Source organism: Phyllostomus hastatus, unplaced genomic scaffold (assembly GCF_019186645.2).
Source record: "Phyllostomus hastatus isolate PE091 unplaced genomic scaffold, TTU_PhHast_1.1 phas_contig_244, whole genome shotgun sequence".
NCBI classification, from domain to species: Eukaryota; Metazoa; Chordata; class Mammalia; order Chiroptera; family Phyllostomidae; genus Phyllostomus; species Phyllostomus hastatus.
In genome coordinates, this window is record NW_025333796.1 from 3,033,440 (window position 1) to 3,053,664 (window position 20,225).

General features: G+C 62.4%; 1 protein-coding gene across 4 annotated transcripts in view; it reads left to right on the top strand.

The window, feature by feature from the left end:
* Positions 1–19,918, top strand: part of UBE3C (ubiquitin protein ligase E3C) — a 70,628-nt gene extending 50,710 nt beyond the window's left edge. For all 4 annotated transcript variants that reach the window (XM_045837751.1, XM_045837749.1, XM_045837748.1 and 1 more), the window contains 5 exons: positions 8,534–8,746; positions 10,071–10,259; positions 10,350–10,416; positions 15,672–15,802; positions 18,435–19,918. In XM_045837751.1, coding sequence (XP_045693707.1) covers positions 8,534–8,746; positions 10,071–10,259; positions 10,350–10,416; positions 15,672–15,802; positions 18,435–18,605 — 771 coding nt within the window. In that variant the 3' untranslated portion in view covers positions 18,606–19,918. The remainder of the gene's footprint in view (positions 1–8,533; positions 8,747–10,070; positions 10,260–10,349; positions 10,417–15,671; positions 15,803–18,434) is intronic.
* The last annotated feature ends 307 nt before the right edge of the window (positions 19,919–20,225 follow it).

Here is a 20,225-nt window from a genome sequence, read left to right on the forward strand (position 1 = left end):
CCTCGCCGTGTCGGCCCGTCCAGGCTGCTGTGGCAAAGCTCCCAGAGCTGGGGCTCACATGCCACAGGCACCCTGTCGCACAGCTCCAGAGGGTGCCCCGCATGTCACCTGGTGGCTCCCGGGTGGGAGGTGCTCTGGGGCCTCGCCCACGGGGCACCGATCCGTGCCCGTGTTCGTGTGGAGGGGCTTCCCGGGGACCGGCCAGGCCTGAGCGCCTCGGCTGCCTGTGGCTGCTCCCCCCACCTGTGGCAGCGTTGAGCAGCGAGGCCCACCTGTGCTGCCCGGCCTGGCCCTTGGGCCTTTGTGTTCGTGGCGAGAGGCCAGGGTTGTGTGCCTCAGGTCGTGGCTGCGGTGGCAGCCTAGAGTAATGTGACCGAGACGGTGGTACTGTGGGGACAGTTGGGGGTCTCGTCCTTGGTGGTGGCAGCCTGGACTGTGGTTGTGTGGTGTGGCCAGGCCAAGGGAAGACTGGGCAGTGACCGCTGGGCGGAGCCCCTAGGCCTCGTTTCTTGGCGTTTTTCTCGTAACTGTTTGTGGAGACAGACTCCGGGCCACGCAGCTCACCCGTGGCAGGGGCTCGTGCCTGCGCGGAGGAGCCACGTGCATGCGGGGGACGTTCCCACCACCCAGGTCTGGCAGCTGGCTCCTGCGCTCCCAGGCCAGCGCCCGCCTCTCCCTGTCCCCTCGGAAGCTCAGCTCGGCCGCTGTGCCCTGCAGCGCGGGATGGGGAGCCGCCCAGGGATTTGGAACCAGCACCTGCCCAGCAGATCCCGCTCTTTGTGGCTTTCCAGAACAACAGCTGTCTTGAGATACAGTTCACGTTCGTAAAATCCAGCCTTGGAAGGGGACAACGCAGTGGTTTTCAGTAGAGGCCCTGAGCTGCGCCACCACCCCACTTCGATCCCAGATGGCCCCTCGCCCACCCCGGGGTCTGGTGTGAGGGGGTCAGCGGCATGTGGATGCAGCTGACCGCCACTCTGACCGTGCACACTACAGTGTGGCGGGGGTCAGCTCTTCCGTCTCTGTGGCGGCAGCGTCTCGCTGGTGGTCCCTCCCACCTGCTAGCTGCTGTGGAGGGTGCTGCTAAGAACTTGGGGACAGTCACAGGCAAGCACCTGTGGGGACGTGGGTGTCCAGGCGCATACAGGCCTCCGGGAGCAGGTGCGGGCCCTTCGTTCGATGCCTGGGCTGGGGTCTGCGGCCCCAGCCTCCACACCAGTGGGGGCCCCGGCGTGGGCGTCCGGCGGGCCATACTCTCCCTTCAACCCTCTGGAGACAGCGCATCTCTCCCTCTCGGTCCCTCGGGACGCCCCTTCCCTGACGCACGGTGCGGGGCCCTCGGGGACTGGACGCGCTGCAGCTCTTCCTACAGGGCAGACCCGAGATCTCGCTCAACCAAGAATAACAGAAACAGCCTCGGCCGGTGCGGCTCAGTGGGTTGAATGCCCGCCTGCGAGCCAAAGGGTTGCCAGTTCGAGTCCCAGTCAGGGCACGTGCCTGGGCTGAAAAAACAGAGAATGGTGACAGGAGCCGGGGCGGCCTGCAGCGCCCACACAGTGCGGTGGCGGGCGGCAGGGAGAGGCGCTCTGGTGGCCCGAGTTCGGTGTTTCAAAGTCAGGTATTCCTTCCCGCCCTGAACGTGCAGGCTGTCCTGTCTCGACGTCTACAGAGACGGGAGAGCCGGTGGCCCTGGCCCTCTGAGGTCGGGCGAGCTGCTGGTCACACGGGCTGGCGCGGAGCGGCACCCCCTGTTGGGTGGGGCGGGGCCCAAGGCACCGTCTCCAGGTGCTGTAGACTCGGGGGCCGGGGGTGCCTCTCACCCCCTGGTTCTGTGTGTCTCTTCACCCAGGGTCTGGGCAGGGGAGCTTGGGGTCCGGTTTTTGAAAGTTCTGTCTCCGTGCAGCTGTTGGAAAGAACGGTGCTCAGACAAACCTGTAAGGAGACCGAAGTCACCCGAGGGTGGTGGCTAACCCGTGGCGGGGCCCACGTTCTGTGGACTGGCTGACCACAGACGGCTGTGCTGGGTCCGGCAGGTCGGACCGCTGGGGCCGAGGGAGTGTGAGGCGCAGCGCAGGCGGCTGGGCCTGCGCACTGGAGCCCGAGGGGGCGAGACTGTGTGCTGATGGATGGCGGTGTTTATCGGGTCGTAATGTATTTAAATCCCCCTAATGCATATGTTAGTGATTGTTTGCTGTGACAGAGTGCCGCCGGGCCCCGGGAGCAGTCCTGCCCAGGGAGAGTTCCCCGCGCACTGGGCGCTCCCCAATTAGGAGTTCCATTAGCAGATGGCTCCCGCGGCCGGCGTGGCACTTACCGCCTGTAAATCAGGCCGCGCTGGGGTAAGTAAACAGCTCAAGGATGTGGTAATGTCATCTCCAGCGTTCTTATTCAGACAGAAGCACCTAGGCCCATTTGAGCCAATTAAGTGCAGAATATTTATTGAAGGAAATCTTTTATCATATTTGAATTCTACTTGAAAATGGCTCCTTTTTTCCCTTGCTTTAGAATATTGATTTAATTGGAACAGGATACCTATAAATCAGATTGATAAAATCTCGGTCGTATATTTCAAATTTTAATTAGATTGTGAAATGCCCGTGTAGTATATAATTTTGTATTTTAGTGTGCCCTTAATGTATTCTGGAGCGCAGTTAGCAGTTTGTCCTGAGATTTTTGAGAGTTGGGAACAGTTATTTCTCCGTGTCCTTAGAGTCCTCTTGTTAAATGCTCACCGGGTTTGCCGAAGCTTTGAAACTGCAGAGTGAGGTGAGTGGGAGTGATGTGAGTGACCTTGGTCCTCAGGTGGCAGAGCCGCCGCTCCTCGGGTCTGGTTCTGACCCGTGGGGGTTTGGGGGCTGAGTGTCCTCGCCGCCTGCCCTCTGGCCAAGGACTGCCACCGCGGGCACGTCCTGCCCTGAGGCTTCTCAGACCTGACGCCCGGCAAACAGCAGCCCGTCCTGCGCCGGAAGGGCCCTCCTGGTGACTGGGACCGTCTCGCTGGGACACCGGCAGGTCTCTCGCACGTGCTCTCCTAGCCGGACCACGGCGGTTCCTCCTAACCTTGCTCTCGCCGACCGACAGCGTGTTTCGTAGCAGAAAAGTCAACCGACAGCGTGTTTCGTAGCAGAAAAGTCAAGGTCGTCATTTACAAATGTTACTGTTTTTGCAGCTCACTGCTGAGAACAGCTTCCTTGTAACCATGATTTATGTTCTTTCCTGTTAAAACAAAGCCATCGCAGGTCTGGAGATTGTACTTTCTCGTCAGCCAAAATCATAGTTTTCTATGCAAGTTTTTTTATTTCTTTAAAACTAAACACAAAACAGCCCTGGCCGGTGTGGCTCAGTGGACTGAGCACTGGCCTGCAAACTCGAAGGTCGCCGGTTTGATTCCCAGTCAGGGCGCAGGCCTGGGTTGTGGGCCAGGTCCCCAGTGGGGGGCGTGTGAGAGGCAACCAGTTGATGTTCCTTTCCCTCCCTTTCTCCCTCCTTTCTCCTCTCTCTAAAAATAAATAAATAAAGTCTTCAGAAGAATAAAAACACGAAATGAGAGTGGTTTCGATCGTCCAGGGAAAACGACAGGTGTGCCGCAGAGCTCAGTTGACCCAGTACCTGGGCACAGCCTGACAGCGATGGCCACTCCAGGACTGTCACCAGATCTCCGTCTGTCCCCGGGTACAGGTCGTCTTTGCTCCTGGGAGATCAGTCTTTTTTTTTTTTTAGAGCGAGGGGAAGGGAAGGAGGAGAGAGAGAGACATTGATTGGCTGCTGCTTCCTGTGTGCGCCCCAACTGGGGACCGACGGAGCCTGCAGCCCGGGCGCGGGCCCTGACTGGGAGGCGAACCCATGGCGGTGCAGTTTTCGGGACGCCCCCCAGTCCCCTGAGCCACCGGGCCAGGTCATGGCTGCCGTGCTTTTGAGCATGTGCAGACACGAGTGCTCAGGCCAGGGTCACACGGAGGCCACCCCCCTCTGGGAACCGTGCTGTACTGTTGCCCTGAGACTTAGCGCAGGCCCTCGCTGGCCCTCCTCAAAGTCTGCTGCGCGGCCTCGCCTGGCCGGCAACCACCTGAAAATAAGATGCGGCTCGTCCCAGTCACCTTAAACATCTAACGCTCATTAGAAGTAGCGAGTGCAGCTTCCCACAGAGCAGGAGACACTGGGGTGGACTTTGTTTGGGAGGCGGCAGGGCAGGCCACTGGGCCCCAGCTTCTGCGTGAGCGAGCCAGGTGCTCTCCGGGTCGCCTGTGGGAGCCCCAGTGCCTCTGAGAATGCAGGTTGCCTGTGGCAGCAGGGACTGAGGCGGGAGACCAGCTAAGGAGTCCCAGGCGTTTGTCCCGGGAGGTCCTGGTGGGGAGGAGGGCTCGGGTGTCTAGGGGACTGGGCTTTGCTCTGGGAACAAGGAGGATGGGGTGCCGCTGGCTGAGGGCGCGCTTGGGGAGGGCTGACGATCTGCCTGGTGCTCCGTCAGAGCTCCTGTCAGACGTTCCTGCAGGGGGTGGGGGGTGCTTGAGGCTGGGCCCCAGGTGAGGGCCAGGTCAGGGCTGAGCCCCGAGCTCTCTTATCCCCCCGAGGGCCTGCCCTGGGCGGTGTCATCCAGGGAGCATGTGCGGGGCAAAGCTGGGGTTGGGAGTGCACCGGGAACTCTGCAGCAGTGAGTCCGGAGAGGCAGAGAGAAAGGTGGGGAGAGGCCCAGGGAAGAGCCTCACGGGAGAGGGGGAGGGGGCGGTGAGGAGGGTCAGGAACTGCTGTCAGGTCAGACAGACGGGACCGAGAAGGGGCCTCGGGGCCGGGCAGCGTCCGTGCTGCATAGAGACCGGAGCTGCCAGAACAAGTCTCTGGTGCGTCTCAGGCCGTCCTGCTCCCTGTGCCCCCGGGGGTGTCCCAGCACCAGGAGGACGTGGGCGCTGACTCGGAGCCGACCGCGGCTCTCCCAGCAGCACGGCAGACCACCGGGCCCATGTCCGTCGGGTCCAGAGTGGGCAGGGCCAGTTCGTGGTGGGCGTCAGGGTTGCTGGCCTGGGAGGGCAGTGACCGGGATGCAGTACCTTTTCTTTAAATTTGAGAGACAGAGAGAGGAGCATTACTGGTTTGTGGTCTCTCTCGTTCACGCGCCGTCAGCTGAGTCTTCTGTGTGCCCTGACCCTGGGCCGCACCTGCAGTGTTGGTGCCTCAGGACGACACTCTGAGGCACTGCGCTGCCCGGCCAGGGCCATGCGAGCGGCGTTCTGATCCCTGGCTGAGTGCCCCCCTCTGTGGACTCACTCCGGAGGGGGCCTGGGCTGTGTGGGCGGGGCTGAAGGAGTGAACCGTGGGGGTGGGGGGCCACGGCTGTGCGACGAGTGCAGACGGACCGTGGTCTTCATGACTCGAGGTGTCCCAGAAGGGAGTGCACGTGGCCTTGAGCGTGAGTCCCGGGCACGGGATGCCAGGCTGCGGCGAGGTGGTCCCCGGCCCAGAGCGGGCGCCACGTGTGGGCTGGGGGCGGGCGCAGAGGCCGGGTGGGCCTCGCACTCCGGTTCGCCTCTGAGACGCGGGCGTTGGCAGGGCCCGGAGTCCACTGCCTTCTCGCTCCGTCGGGGGCCTTTGGAAAAGACATCGCTAATACAGTTTTCAGATGAAGTTATAAATGTTCACTTCGCAGCCACCTGAAGATTGATAAAGATGCATTTGAAAAGCATTATTTTTTTTATTGATTCTTAATGCAGTAAATTACCAGCGCTGCTGGGCAGCGCGGAGCGCGGCCCGGCGCGGCCGCACCTGCCCTCCCGGCGCAGCCGCAGCCTGCGGTAATTGCGCTCGGCTGCACTCACTTATATTAAAAGGCTCCTGTGGTAATTAATCCTTTTTATTTCAGATCATTTTGGCACAATTTCCACCTATAAACACTCATAAAACACAGACAGTTGAAAAATCCCTTACAGGTTTCTTCCATATACCTACGGCCACTCTCCGTGACAGGCGGTTATTGATGTGGCTCGGGAACCAGCTGGTCAGCTGGCCAAGATGAAAAATGCTAAGTGGATTATTTTGCATAAAAAATAGGCAGTTTTTGAAGTTGTATAATTAACCTGTGTTTAGAAAATACCTTGATTTATGCTGACATTTGTATCTCGGTTGCATACATTATGGAAATTTAATTTATAATGCATTTAGCTGATGCAACCGCGGTTTTTAGTGCTGTCATTTATTAGTGCTCGCACATAAATGCTGCGGAGGGTGAAAGCTGCCTTCCGTAAAAGATTGCACCTTTGCGTTTGCACTCTGAGTCACAGTGGGGTTCTGTTGGAAGTTCAGGGAGCTCGGGCCGGCGTAGCCGGTTTCACTGGCTGGCTGTCACCAGTGCAGACCTGGCGGGCACAGGGGCTGTCCTGCCTGCGGGCCCGTCTGGTCGCCCCCGCGAGTCCCCCGCGGCCCCGGCGTCGTTCACCCCGGGGCGGCAGGGCTCCAGGGCGCTGCGGGGCTGGCATCCCGGCCACTGCGACCCCCGTAGCCTCGGCGTTACCCCGTCGCTCGGGAAGAGGGTCTTGTCTGCCGGCCTTTCTGAAGTAATCGGGTCGACATTAGTCCTCAGATCAGAAGTGAGGGCGAGCGGTTTCTGTGTCCCTGAGGCATCGGCTGGTGGGGACGTGGCAGCGTCCGCAGTGGACAGGAGATCTGGGCTCCGTGGCCACGCAGCCTCCCTGGAGCGAGATGCCACTGCTCCCTGGGTGTCGCCCTCAGGGACCAGCCCATTGGCGCTGCCTGTGGGCCTGCTGCTGGGCAGACAGACGCGCGGGCCGGCCTGCGTGTGAGCACCCTCGGGGGTGCGGGCGGCGGGTGCACTCTCGAGCGTGTGACTCCCCCACTGCCCTGCCTCCCACCACGGTGGCCGCTGGGGTCGGCGGAGCGCCTCTGCTGGGCCTGGGAGGGGCAGAGCCCAGCGCTTGCTCCTGACTCTCCACACCCGCCTTGCTGAGCCCTCGGGCGCACGGCACCCTTCCCTGGCTGAGGGGTCCTCTCGGCACGCGCCGGTGCGGTCCCGGTGCAGTGCTGTGGCCTCGGGAGGTGTGCCTGTCACCACACGCCTTCCCCGGCAGGCCTTCCCCAGGCCGTTCCGAGGTGGGGCCCTCCCAGCCTTCACCACCCCACCCACTGCCCTTCTGAGGTCACCCCGTCTTGGCCAAGGGTCACAGGCTGTCCCCCAGACAGAGGGCCCGTGGCCACCGAGCGCGGGACCAGGCCTGCAGCTGCCACGGACCCAGTGGGGCAGGGCTGCACCACTGCTCCTCTCACCCGGGGGGTGGGAGCGTCCCCACCCGGAGGGCCCACGCAGGGACTGCGAGGCAGCCGGCAGCGGCCAGGCAGCAGGTGCCAAGTGTGTCCTGGACACGGTGCCCCTCACTGGGCAGGTGCTCGGGAGGGGAGCTGCTGTCTTCGGCAGCAGGCTTTTGACCACAAAGCTTTGCGGTGGCCCCAGCTGGTCCTCCCCGAGGAGGGGAGACGGGTGTGCCTGCTGCTCGGGCGCAGCGCAGCCCCCCACCTGGGCTCCTGGGGTGTTCGCGGTATGGGAAAACTTGCAGCCCCTGCCCCCACCTGGGCTGGAGGTGGCCCAGGGATCCCACGTGGAACGCCACCTCGCACCCTGGTTGTCAGGGTGACGCAGCCCCAGCCCCGTGAGACCCGCCGCCCCGGCCGGGACGCGCAAGACCAGGCGCAGTGACAACCCTGTGTCCCCAGTGGGGCGGGCCGGGCGCCGCCCGCCCACGCGGCGGTCGTGGTGACACGGCCACTGCGTCCTAGAGAGCAGGCCCGCAGCCCAGCACTTCCCTGTCCGCAGAGCCTCTCCCGGGGGTCCCCCAGTGGGGTGGGGGAGGCAGGCCCACAGAAGGGCTCTCGGGGACCTGCACAGGGCATGCGCACGGGAGCCACACTCGGGGAGCTGAGTGCTGGCAACATGACTGGGAACTGAACCGGCAACCCAGGCCTGTGCCCTGGCTGGGTACCAAACCCATGACCTTTCGCTCAGCGGGACCCACTGGGCCCCGCAATGGTCACGCAATGGTTTGGCTCTTAAAAATCCCCATTGGGCCCTGGCTGGTGTGGCTCAGTGGACTGAATGCTGGTCTGCAAACAGAAGGGTCTCTGGTTCGATTCCCAGTCAGAGCACTTGCCTGGGTTGCAGGCTGGGTCCCCAGTGGGGGCCACGCGAGAGGCAACCACACACTGATGTTTGTCTTCCTCTCCATCTCCCTCTCTTCCCCTCTCTAGAAATAACTAAACAAAGTCTTTTTAAAAATTTCCACTGGTGCTAACATTCTGTGACTTGAGCCCCTAAAGCGCCGTGGTAGTCTGGTGCAGGGTCTCTGACGCCCGAATGCGTGCCCCGACCGCCGCAGCCGAGGCCGGGCAGGGGGCAGACCCGGCGGCACCCCGGCCTCGGGCGCGCAGGAAGCCTGTCCCGTCCCCTGTGGGGTGCACGCGCCTTCATCTCCCGGAGGTCAGAGGTCGGGGGACGGCCCGGGGAGCGCTGACCGCCACCCGTGTCCCACTGCAGGCCCTCTACGAGAACATGCTGGTGGAGCTGCCCTTCGCCGGCTTCTTCCTGTCCAAGCTGCTGGGCACCAGCGCCGACGTGGACATCCACCACCTGGCGTCCCTGGACCCGGAGGTGTACCGCAACCTGCTGTTCCTCAAGAGCTACGGGGGCGACGTGGAGGAGCTGGGGCTGAACTTCACCGTGGTGAACAACGACCTCGGGGAGGCCCAGGTGCGGGGCGGGGGGGGGCTCCCGCTGGGGGGGTCCTCGCCACCGCGGGGGTCCTGGCGCCTCGTTCCACCAGGCTGTGGAGGGACTGCTGGGGGGGGGCGTCTCCCCCACGCTCACGCCGCTTGGCCCCCTTCTCTGCCTGGCGGTTGGGTTTCGCTGCAAACACGCGGCTGTCTTCCGACGGCGCTCGTGTCTCCGAGTGTCCTCTCCCTGGTCTCTGACCCAGCTTTCCCAGGCCGGCGGCTCTGCCCGCTGTAGCGTCACCGCAGGTCGGGTGGGTTTGGAGTTCGCTGGGCTCACCGCGGAGAAGCGCCGCCCCCTGGGGCCCCCCAGCCCTGTCTGGGCGAAGCATGCGCCCGGTGAGCTGGGCCAGCGCCGTGTAGGTTGCTGTCCTGTCCCTCTCCCGCAGCCACCAGACCCAGCCTTCGTCTCCTTGACTCTCGGGACGTCCACCCCCTCGCGGTGCTGGGCCGGGAGGGGCCCAGCAGCGCGCACGCACACCTCCGGGGGCGGGGGGCAGGCAGGCCCCTGCGGGGTGAGACACGGTTGGGGGGAGGGCACCGCCGGGGCGTGGGGGGGCGCGGTTCCTAGGGCTTGCAGGAGAGCAGGCGGCACGAGCAGGCTTCAGGTCGTGGCCTGTGGGGCCCCGCTGGCCGGGGGCTTTAGGGAGGCTGACCGTGTGCTCGGGCTGGCCGGCCGGTCCGGGGAGCTGCGGCCTCCACCGGGGCCTTTCCGACCTGGCGGGAAGCAAGCAGCGAGGGAGCCGTGGGCTGCAGCCCCAGCAGCCTGGGCTCTGACCCCCGGGGGCCGGGGCGGGGCCCGGAGCTCGCCGCGCTGTCAGGACAGCAGGGGCCCTGCCTCTCGGGGGCTGAGTGCTGCTTCGCTGCACACGTGGGCTGTGGGGTTGTCACCCCTTCTCGGGCGTCCGCACGCGTCACCTTCCGCTGCTGTCGGAGGGGTGGGGCAGATGCCGCGCGAGTCCTCCTGCCACCGCAGCCTCAGTCCTGCAGCCGTGCCGGCCCCAGAATGCCTTCCGCCCCCCGAGTCAGGGGGCCTTCGGTTCGGAGCTCAGCCCTCCGTGGTTCCTGATGTTGTAAATGGAAGGGCCGTGGTGACGCTGCTGTGGTGACCGCAGGGCAGTCAGGGCCTGTGGGGAGGGCTGGGCACACCCGGTGCGCCGCTCGCTGCTCCGCTCGCTGCTCAGGCGCTCCGTTGCAGAGCAGCTCCGCCCAGCTTCCGGAAGGTGATCCTTCCGGGCTCTCGCTCACCCCGTGGTCCTGCTCTGAGGGCTTTAAGATCCTTGTTTTTGTTTTAACACTCACAGGTCGTGGAGCTGAAGTCCGGTGGAAAGGACATCCCCGTCACCAGCGCGAACCGCATCGCGTACATCCACCTGGTGGCCGACTACAGGCTGAACCGGCAGATCCGCCAGCACTGCCTGGCCTTCCGCCAGGGCCTGGCCAACGTGGTCAACCTCGAGTGGCTGCGCATGTTCGACCAGCAGGAGATCCAGGTCTGCGGCCCGCTGCGCCCGGGGACGCCGTTGTGCCGTGACCGCTCCCTCGCCCCTGCCTGCGGTTCCACAAGCTGTTCTTCCTTTCAGGTGCTGATTTCCGGGGCCCAGGTGCCCATCAGTCTGGAGGACCTGAAATCCTTCACCAACTACTCAGGTGCGTTGCCACTGCGTGCCCCTTCTTCCCGGACGCGTCGCCGGTGCCCATTGTTAGGTAGGCGACGTGTTTCCAGCCCTGTGGTTCCACGGCTGTGGTGAGCCTGCAGCTGAAGGGCCGCGGGTTCCACCCCTGGTGCAGATGCATCCGGGCGAAAGCCAGTTGGGGTGCCTCTCTCTCACATCAGTGTTTCTCTCTCCCCTCCTCCCCCCCTTTCTCTGAGAGCAACAGAAACACGTCCTTGAGTGAGGACTGAAAAAATGGCACAGTTTTAAAAACTGTAGTGAGGCCACAGCCGCAGTCCTTCCTGGTCCTGGTCCTGTCTGATGTCCGTCCCTCCGCGCCCCCCCACGAGTCCCGACTCCTCTCCGTGCCTGTGTGCGTTTGCGCGCAGACGCAGCTCCTGTGCGTCCCGTGGGGTCTCCCTCTGCCTGGGGGCGGCGGGCTGCTTCCAGGCGTTCCCTTTTAGAAGCAGCGCCAGCCCCCAAAAGCCCACTAACAAAAGGAAAACTGAAAGGAAAAACAAAGCAGCCTAAAAATTGGGCCTCATTGAAATCTTTATTTTTTGATTAAATTAAACTTAAATGTGTCCGCTCTTCAAGAAAATGAAAGCCCAGAACTGCACACGTGGCCGGTGAGCACATGGAGAGACACTGGGCAACGCCGGCCGTCGCAGGAGCGGCAGGTGAAAGCCGCAGTGCGAGTGTCGCGGCCGGTGCGCCCCCCGGGCGTCTGTGACTCTTTAAATGACCCCCATGGTGGGTGTGGGAGCAATGGAAAGAGAAGGAGAAGCAGGCCCTGCAGCAGCCCCCGGCGACTCGGTCTGCCGCCCTCGCCCGCTCTGCGGTCCCAGTCTTACCTGGCGTCTCCGCGCAACTTGGGCTGGGGCTTCTGTTTGGTGAGCGTCGGGGGCTTAAAGTGTTTCCCCGCTGAGGTTCTCGAAGCAGGTGTATGTGATTTAACTTCCCACTGTAATAAACAGCCTTATTTATATTTCTGCCTATGAGTAAAGTCTTTTATTTTTAGAGAGAGGGGAAGGGAGGGAGAAAGGGAGAGAAACATCAGTGTGTGGTTGCCTCTTGCATGCCCACCACTAGGGACCTGGCCCAGAGCCCAGGCCTGTGCCCTGACTGGGAATCAAACCGGTGACCCTTTGGTTCGCAGGCTGGTGCTCAGTCCACTGAGCCACACCAGCCGGGGCTAACGTCTTTTTTACTTATTTTAAATGAGAGAAGCCCAGAAGTTAAATTACTTGCTAAAGGATCTGAAGATTTTTGGGGTGAAATTAGAATGAATATGGCTCACAGGAAAGAGTACAGACCTTTGAGTGTAGGTGAGGGTGCATTTACCCTTCGTTCTCTTTGCTCGTCTGTGGAAACCTATGCAGAGTCTTAAACTTGTGCCGTGACAGTCATTTCGGTCGTGAACCATTGCGTCTGTCTTCGTTATGTGCATGGACATTGCAGAGCATGTCATGTGTCGGAGAATTTAAAGTACAGCCTTCTCCAGGCCAGGTGACTCAGCGGCATGTGCCCTGTGACCCATATCTGAATGTGAAAACGAACTTGAACAAGGTAGAAGTGAAGTTGATAAGTGGTCCTGAGATTACAAGTCAGTTTTGCTTGTTTAAAATTTTGTTTTTCTGTCCTGGCTGGCATGGGTCAGGGAATTAAGCACTGGCCTGCAAACTGAGAGGCCACCGGTTCGATTCCCAGTCAGGGCACATGCCTGGGTTGCAGGCCAGGTCCCCAGTAGGGGGCATGTGAGAGGCAACCACACATGGATGATTCTCTCCCTCTCTTTCTCTCTCCCTTCCCCTCTCTCTAAACATAAACACATATTTTTTTAAATTTTGTTTCTCTATTGTGTGAATAGTATACATCGTGCATAATTTACTTTCTAAGTCCAAGGATATTTAAAATCTATTCAAGTTTTAGGAAATGGTAATCATTCATTATTAATGAAATAACAAGCAATTTTTTTCCTTCATTTTTTTTCATTGTACCTGTTTTTAATCCTCCCCTGAGGGCGTGTTTGTTGGTTTTTGTGGGGCAGTAGGGAGAGCAGCCTTGGTGGGAGAGAGAGATGTCGATCACATGCCAGGCCAGGCCTGTTCCCTGATGGGAATCGAACCGGCGACCCTTCGGTTCTCAGGCCAGCTCTCAATCCACCGAGCCACACCAGCCAGGGCAAATGCATATTTCTTTTAATATTTAAGTCAGAAATGTGCATCCTGTGCAAGACGTCCAGCTGTGGCTGAGTGAGGGGAGGGCTCCTCTCCTCAAAAATCAGTATTAGCCTGATGTCAAAGGCAGAAAAAAGTAACACCGAAGAGGAAGTTGTAGGTTACTATTCCTCATGAACACAGAGGCAAAACTGAAAATACTAAAGTGATGTCAGCAAAAATTGTTAAATCGAGGAGTGCTTCCCGAGGCAATATCAGGTTCATGGCCACGTGCAAACGCGCTGGTGCGGAGCTCAGCGCTGGAGACGGAGAGCACAGAGCCCCCGTGACTGTCGCAGCAGCTGCAGAGGAGAGGGGCGCTCTGGAGCTGCCCGCGCCCGCGCAGGGTGACGCTCCTCGGCCGGCCAGGGCAGGGGTCTTCCTGGAGCGGACGCAGGACTCCCAGAGGAGTTCACAGCCGGCGGCGCACCGGCTGGCAGAGGCCCCTGTGCTCTCCGCTGAGGCGAAGGTGCCTGCTCTCCTCGTCCTGCCCAGCACTGCACGGGGTCCGGCAGGGACAGTGAGGTGTCGCAGGCGGGTGGGTGGTGGGTAGGGGCATCCCGCTCGGAAGAGAGGAAGCGGAGGAAGTAAAGGTTCGCACAGACGACGTGACCGCAGAGAGGGGAAGCCCGCTGGGACTGACGAGCGGTCTCGGCAGACCGCACCGCCGGTCGGTGTGCGGGAGCCGGCTCCATCTCCGCGTGCCAGTGGAGAGCGGAGGTCGCGGAACACCTCTGTGCACAGCCGCATCGGGGAGAAGGAAGTGCAGGGTCGGCGCAGGGGGCGCAGGGCTTGCGCGAGGCGCACGGAAAACGCAGGTGGGAGGGGTGGCGGTCTGCTGGTCGTCGGCGGGGTTCTGCCCAAGTCAACGTGCAGGCTGAAGGCAGCCCTCACCCCGGGATCCGCGGGCCGACTGGAAGCCAGCGGGCCGGTTTCAAATGGCGTCTGGAGACGCGGAGGACCTGAGGGAGCCGCAGCAGTCCCGTGGGGCAGAGCCGCAGCGGCCAGGCTCTGCCCGGGACGCCGTGCGCGGACACGGCGGGCGCGCGCGCGCAGGGAGTGCAGAAGCGAGCCCTTGTGTCACGCTCACCGCCTTTCCGACCGGGCGCTGCTGCTGGGACGAGGCCCAGAGGGGAGTGTGAGCGTGGACCTTCTGGCACGGGGCCGAAGGCCTGTGGCCGTGACTCGAGGGAGGAAACCTTCGTGGCGCTTGGCCCGGAAGCGGGATCCGGAGAAGAGGCCCTGATGGAACATCGGCCCTCCTCCACATGAGAGACCGGGGCTTCCAGAGATGCCGGCGAGGAAATGGCCGGACGAGCTGCAGACCGGGAGAGGAGGCACCCGAAGTGACCCCCACACACGCGGGAAGTGCCCGGTCGGTGAGGACGGCAGGAACGAGCCCCGGACTGTGCCCTGGGGACCTGAAGCAGCCGCTGTGGCGGGTGGTCCGGTGGCTCCCCGAGGTCTGGGCGCAGCACTGCCTGGCGAGCCTGGCACAGGGAGCAGAGCAGGGGCCCGCCCGGGCGCCCGCGGAGGCTCACAGCCGCACCGCGTGCAGGAGGCGGGGCCGACCGGCCTAGACGCCCCTTGGGGGGGGGGAGCCGGTGAGTGGGCGTGGCCTGCACGGCTCGGGGAAGGGAGGCTCACACAGGAGTCACAGCGAGGAGAGCCTGGCGCCGCTCTGCCGAGGGACACGGGCTGTAGGACTCGGCCCGAGCGACCTGCAGCGGGCCTTCCTCCTGGGCGCTGACGTGGGCGGAGGGGGCCGGCGTGGGGAGGGGCTGCTGGTCGGGAGCCGCGGTGAGGGCCCTGCTGGGCAAGCGTGGCCGACGCCTCTGAGCAGTGGCCTCAGTGGCGGGTCGTGCGTTCCTTTACCGCAGTTTTTAAACATCGGGAACCAGCCCCCCTCCCGCCCTCTGTGCTGTGGGGTGCTGTTTCCCAGCCTGCCCTCCACGAGGACTCCGACTTGGTTCCGGGCCGGGCCAGTGTGGGCGTCTCCTGGCCCGTGAACAGGGCTCCGTGCGGGCGGGGCGTCTGCTCGGACGGACCGCAGGCGCCAGTGGCCTGCGGGCGGCCGTGGGTCTGCTGAGGGAATGGAGATATCCCGAAACTGCGTCGACGTGGTGCTTGCAAGCTCCGTAAATTTGCTAAAATCGTGTATTCCTATAAGTACATATGTGAGTGTGTGTGTGCACGTACCTGCCCTTTCTGTAATTAATTCGTGCTGCTCTAAACTTGAACTCGGGTGTTTATGCAAAGGCAAATAATCTGAGGTCACACTGCCCCCGCTGTCAAGTCGTAAGTGTGGAGAAATGAGATCAGCCCGGCCTGTCCTTTGCCAAGAAGTTGTCCTGGGCTGTTTGCATTCCCCGTCTGCACAGAGAGCTCTGCCTCTAGTGATCCTAGCTCTTCCAGTAAATAGTTCTAAAATATTATCATATTCATTTTGGTGCCAATTAATGCACTTAAGATATTTTATTGATGTTATTTCTGTAGTATATTAACAATGAGAGAACAATATAAGGCAATTATTTCAGTTTTAGGAAGCACTTAAGCAGATTAAAAGCTGTAAGGAGCAGATGTTACACTCTAGAATAGTGGTCTAATCACCATGCTCCGGGCCTGGCTGTCGGACCGGCGAGGGAGGGGACGCTGAGCCGGGAGGACGGGATACGCCGCTGTTCCGAACGGAGTCCCCAGTCTGCCCCTGCCCCCACCCCCACCCCCACCCTGTCAGGCGCGGGGCCCCTCCCCCAGCTCCCGCTGCTCAGGCGCCGCTCCTCCGGTCGCCCTGCGCCCCCAGCGTGCACCTGAGGCCCAGAGCCCGGCAGCCTCTCGTGCTGCGGGCTGTCTCCTGACTGCAGGTGCCCGTCCTGGCCCCGGCAGAGGCTCTGTCCCCTTGGAGCTGCCGCGCCACCCCCAGGGACATGAGGGGGAGCTGGGAGGGGTGGCCGCGCTGCACGCGCTCGGCCCGCGAGAGAGCCAGCCTCTGCACGGGGCACGTGTGACGGGGACGTGCTTGTCTTGTCAGGGGGCTACTCTGCCGACCACCCCGTGATCCGGGTCTTCTGGCGCGTCGTGGAGGGGTTCACGGATGAGGAGAAGCGGAAGCTGCTCAAGTTCGTCACCAGCTGCTCCCGGCCCCCACTCTTGGGGTTTAAGGTACGGCCCCTGCGGGTTTGCTCTGAAAGTCCCAGGCAGGGAGGCAGCGGGACAGCCCATGGGCTCCAAGGCAGCAGGGTGCGGCGTGTCCAGGGTGGTGACGTGAGCATGCCGCGGTTCGGTGGCGCCAGGGTCATTGATTTGCACTGTGTCTGCATCACTCCAGCCTCAGTGTCGCGGCCTGCAGCCTGGGGCTGGTCCATCCGCTGCCGTCCCCGCACTCCTGGCGGCCACCCGTGGCCGTGCTGCCCGGGAGCACACCCAGCGGGCCACGCACCACTGGGACACGGGCTGGAAGTGGGTGTTCGGGGAGGAGGGCCATGAGCAGAAGTGCGTGTTTCCTGGTGGCTCACCGGCGTGCCTTGTTGCCTGGCCGCAGGGCACCTTCCAGACCTGTAGAGGAGCTGCCGGGACTGGGCAGAGAACGCCGCAGCCTGCCCCGGCCCCATCGCTCTGTCCGTCTGTCCCTTTTCGGGGCCTCTCGTGGGGGTCAGTGGAGGCGCCGGTGCTCCTGCTGGTTCCCTAAAACGCAAACACCACCTTAACCACCGCCGAATCATCGCAGAGGGGCATGCAGCAAGGCTGGCCCCCGCACCGTGGTCCTGGCCCCGCAGCCTCGGCAGCCCAGAGAACTGCCAGGGGTCACGCTCGGCGGGAGGCGGGGAGGCAGAGACACACCTGATGTCCTAGCGTCCGCCAGAGCCCACGTCCCCGCCCGGCTCCCGCTCCCGGCTGCACGCCGTGTCACTGGCATCTCCACGGGGCACGGGCCGGTCAGCCAGACTGACCCTCGGCGTGAGGGAGCGCAGCCGCTCCCGGGAATGCACCCGACTCGGAAGGCACCGTGGCTCTCCGCGGGGCGCCAGAGCCGCACTCCTCACACGGCCACACACCGGGGACCGTCCGCACGTCCGTCCCGGGCACTAGGCATCCCCGTGTCCACCCAGGGGTCCACCCAGGAGTTCAGAGGAACTCGGCGCCTCACACAGCACCGCGCACACGGTGAAGACATCGTGCCGCGGGGAGGAGAGGGACACGGGCAGCACGTGTGACCGCTCCGGGTCCAGACTCAAGCAGGGCAGTGGTTGCCTGGGGCCGAGGGGAGCGGGCCCCTGGGGGCGATGGCGCCATCCCAGACCCCGGCGGCCTGTGGGCGGCGGTGCAGCTCTGCGGCGCGGTGTCCGGCGCGCGGACCCGTGCGTGCGGCGCATGCGCACAGGCGGGCCGTGCAGGGCGGGCCGCCTCCCCTCTGACGTCAGCACTGTAGGCCGGCGCTGGGGGCGGCGCTCTCGGGGCCCTGGGGCGCTCTTAGTTCGGGCTGTTTCCAGTGACCACCGGTGTTTTCTGCAGGGCGCCCCCGGGTGCTCCGTGGGTGAGGGCAGGTCCCCATGCACCAGGGTTGCGGGTTCGATCCTGGTCAGGGCACAAAGACTCAACCAGTGATGATGCATCAGTGAGTGGAGCAACAAATCTCTCTCTCAAATCAGTAAATAAAAATTAAGATCTGTTAGATGTGGAGTCGAGTTGTCATGAGTTGGACTTCACGTGTGGAAAACCCGCCTCAATCTGCATGCTGTCCGGTGGGCAGGGTGCCGGCGGAGGGCGGGCGAGCCGCGAGCGGAGGAGAGCCTGGCTCCCGCCGCAGCCCCGGGACAGCAGGCGGCGCGCGCATTGGCCGGAAACGCCGCAGTGCGAGGTTGTAGGAGCGGAAGAACATCTGCCGGAGCGAATCCGAGTTCAGTGCGTTTGGTGGGCGTGATTGCTCCCGACAGAGCCGTCGGTGGGCCTCAGGAAGTCGTGACGCCGCCATCGGGCCGCACCACGAAGGGCGGGTCTTTCCCACCCCAAGCTAAGACAGATTCCCGCCGTGCCCGCTCTGTCCCGCCTGAGATGGCGCTCTGCCTCCGGGTGCGGGCAGAAGTGCATTTCTTGTACTCTCGGACTCCAAGTAGGGGGTCCATTAGCCTTAGGAAGAAACACTAAAATGTGGCATTTGACTGCAAATTACATTTCACGCCTTCATTCCCCGGTCACATGGCCGTCACCATGCTCACCGACCCTGCTGTCGCGGAGCCGGTTCTGGGTGCTTTTGTTTTACTTTATTTAAAGCAGCTGAGGAAAGCAGTGCTCCCTCTGTGCCCAGAGCAGTAGATGATGATGATGATAAAGATAACAGATGCGCTCTCTGTTTCTCTCCGGACTCCTGTCTGACGCTTTTGTGAGACTCTTGGGGTGGCCTGTGAACTGGAGGTAGATGGCGCGCCCTGGGGTCCAGCCCGCGGTCTCTGCGTCCCGCATTGCGTGGCCGTCCGCGCGGCCAGCTTCCCCCAGTCAGAGCACACGCTGAACCCGACACATGCGGGAGCCCGTGCGCCTGGCAGGTGGGGCAGCAGCTGTCCCGTTGCGTGCTGGCGGGTGGGGCGGGGTCTGCGCTCCCGGGCGTTTCCGTCAGAGCACGACGTGGCTCCTGGTGTGCTCCCCAGCTGCACCGCCCTGGCTATCAGGCCGCCGTGTGTCTGGGCACTCAGTCACGTGGGTGTGCACCCCTTCCGGTGCCGCTGCAGCCGCGGCGCCGTGCGCCCAGCTGTCTGGAAGCGGACTGATGGCCGTGCTGGCGGGCGCTGTCTTCCAGGAGCTGTACCCGGCCTTCTGCATCCACCACGGCGGCTCCGACCTGGAGCGGCTGCCCACGGCCAGCACCTGCATGAACCTGCTGAAGCTCCCCGAGTTCCACGACGAGTCTCTGCTGCGCAGCAAGCTGCTGTACGCCATCGAGTGCGCGGCCGGCTTCGAGCTGAGCTGAGCCGGCCCAGGTGGGCCCACCCGCGCCCAGAAGCTGCGCGCCTCCGTCGTGAGTAGCTCCTCCCTGGCCGAAGCGCTCAGGCTGCACCCCCACGGCTCCCCTGCCCCTCTCTGTCACCCCCTCCAGTTTGTAAATGACTTAGGTCATGGTCCCTTGCTTAGGTTGACGTTGCTTTTCAGATAACTTACAATAACAAACGTTAGGTGCCACGCGGCTGATTTAGGAACACTGCCGAGAGGAGCACAGTTGTGAGACTAGTGGCGACTCAGCAGAATTAACCAAAGATGCAGCTTTGGCTTTGCTGGTGGGTTCCAGGCCCTCCTCAGCCAGGGGGCCCTGGGCGCGGCTGCTGGGGCAGGCGGGCTCTGGTCTGCGGGGCACAGGGTCTGGGAGGTGGGGGCTGACTCTCAGGGGCCGCGGCTTCCCGTGTGGCCGAACTGTTTACAAGCCTGACTGTTCAAACTGAAGGCATTTTTCCTGCTGCCTTTTCCCAAAGCGGCGAGGTTTGGAGGAGAGAGGCGTGGTGGTGTTTTACTTGTGCTCTTTAAGCCATCGCTCCCAGAGGGGGCCGGCACGCTCGTGTGGGGTGTTCCGTTGACCTGCATCCTGGCGGTCCGGGTGTCGCGGCGCGGGGGTGTGCGCGGCGGGCACTTCATTCCTTCCCACCTGCCTGCACTCTGTGCCTGGGGAGCTTTCAGGAGAGGGGTCTCTGTCCAGCCCCCACGGCACAGCACACGTGCGACCTCCGGTGAACGGCGACGTGGGAGAAGAGACACTGAGATCCATCCAGTCACTTGAACCAAAGTGGCGGCTGCACCTTCGCCCTGCGGCCTGCCCCCCTCGCCCCTGGGCCGCACGTTCTCTCCCCGGACGTCGGTGACTCGCCACCCTCCCGCCCCCTTCGCCCCCTCAACGGTGCTGCTTCGAAGGAAGACGGGACAGTCCCCAGGCGTGCATCCAGGGGAGGAGCGCTGTAATTCCCGCGAGATGGGCACTTTATCAGGACCTGACTGGGTGGTGGGCTACCCGGGTCTGTGGAAACGGGGCGGGGCCCTTGCCGACGCTGGGCGGGGCCTCGGCGCGGCTCCTCCCCCCGGCGGCGCGTCCCCGCGCGGGGGCGCCGGGTTGCCCCCCTGCGTTGACCAGATGAGCAATACACGTTTAGATGCGGGGACTGAGCGACACTTCTGAGACAATGACCGTTATCGAAACAAATGTGTAATTTCTTAATCTAAATAATAAATTAAGTGTTAAATGCTATTTGTAGTCTTGATACACAGAAATAAAATAATTAGGGTTTGTCCTTGGTTTTATTTTTATTTGAGGTTGTTTTTCGTTGGATGTTCTGTATCTTCTTTACTTACTAGTTAGTTTGTGAATTTTATCATCAGTATTTTGGAAATACCGGGGACGGAAATGGGCAGTTACACTTAATTTGGGGTTTTTTTTCCCCCTTGGGTATTCTGAGCTTATTTATTTATCTCTACATTTTCCTGGGTAGGTTTTACATTAAATGTTTTTCCCCCAAGGTTGCGTTGGGGTCACGCCCCAATCCCTGCACTTGGTTTGTTCTGCCCTGGGGAAACCACAGCCACCAGGTGTTGAGCAGGACTGCCACGT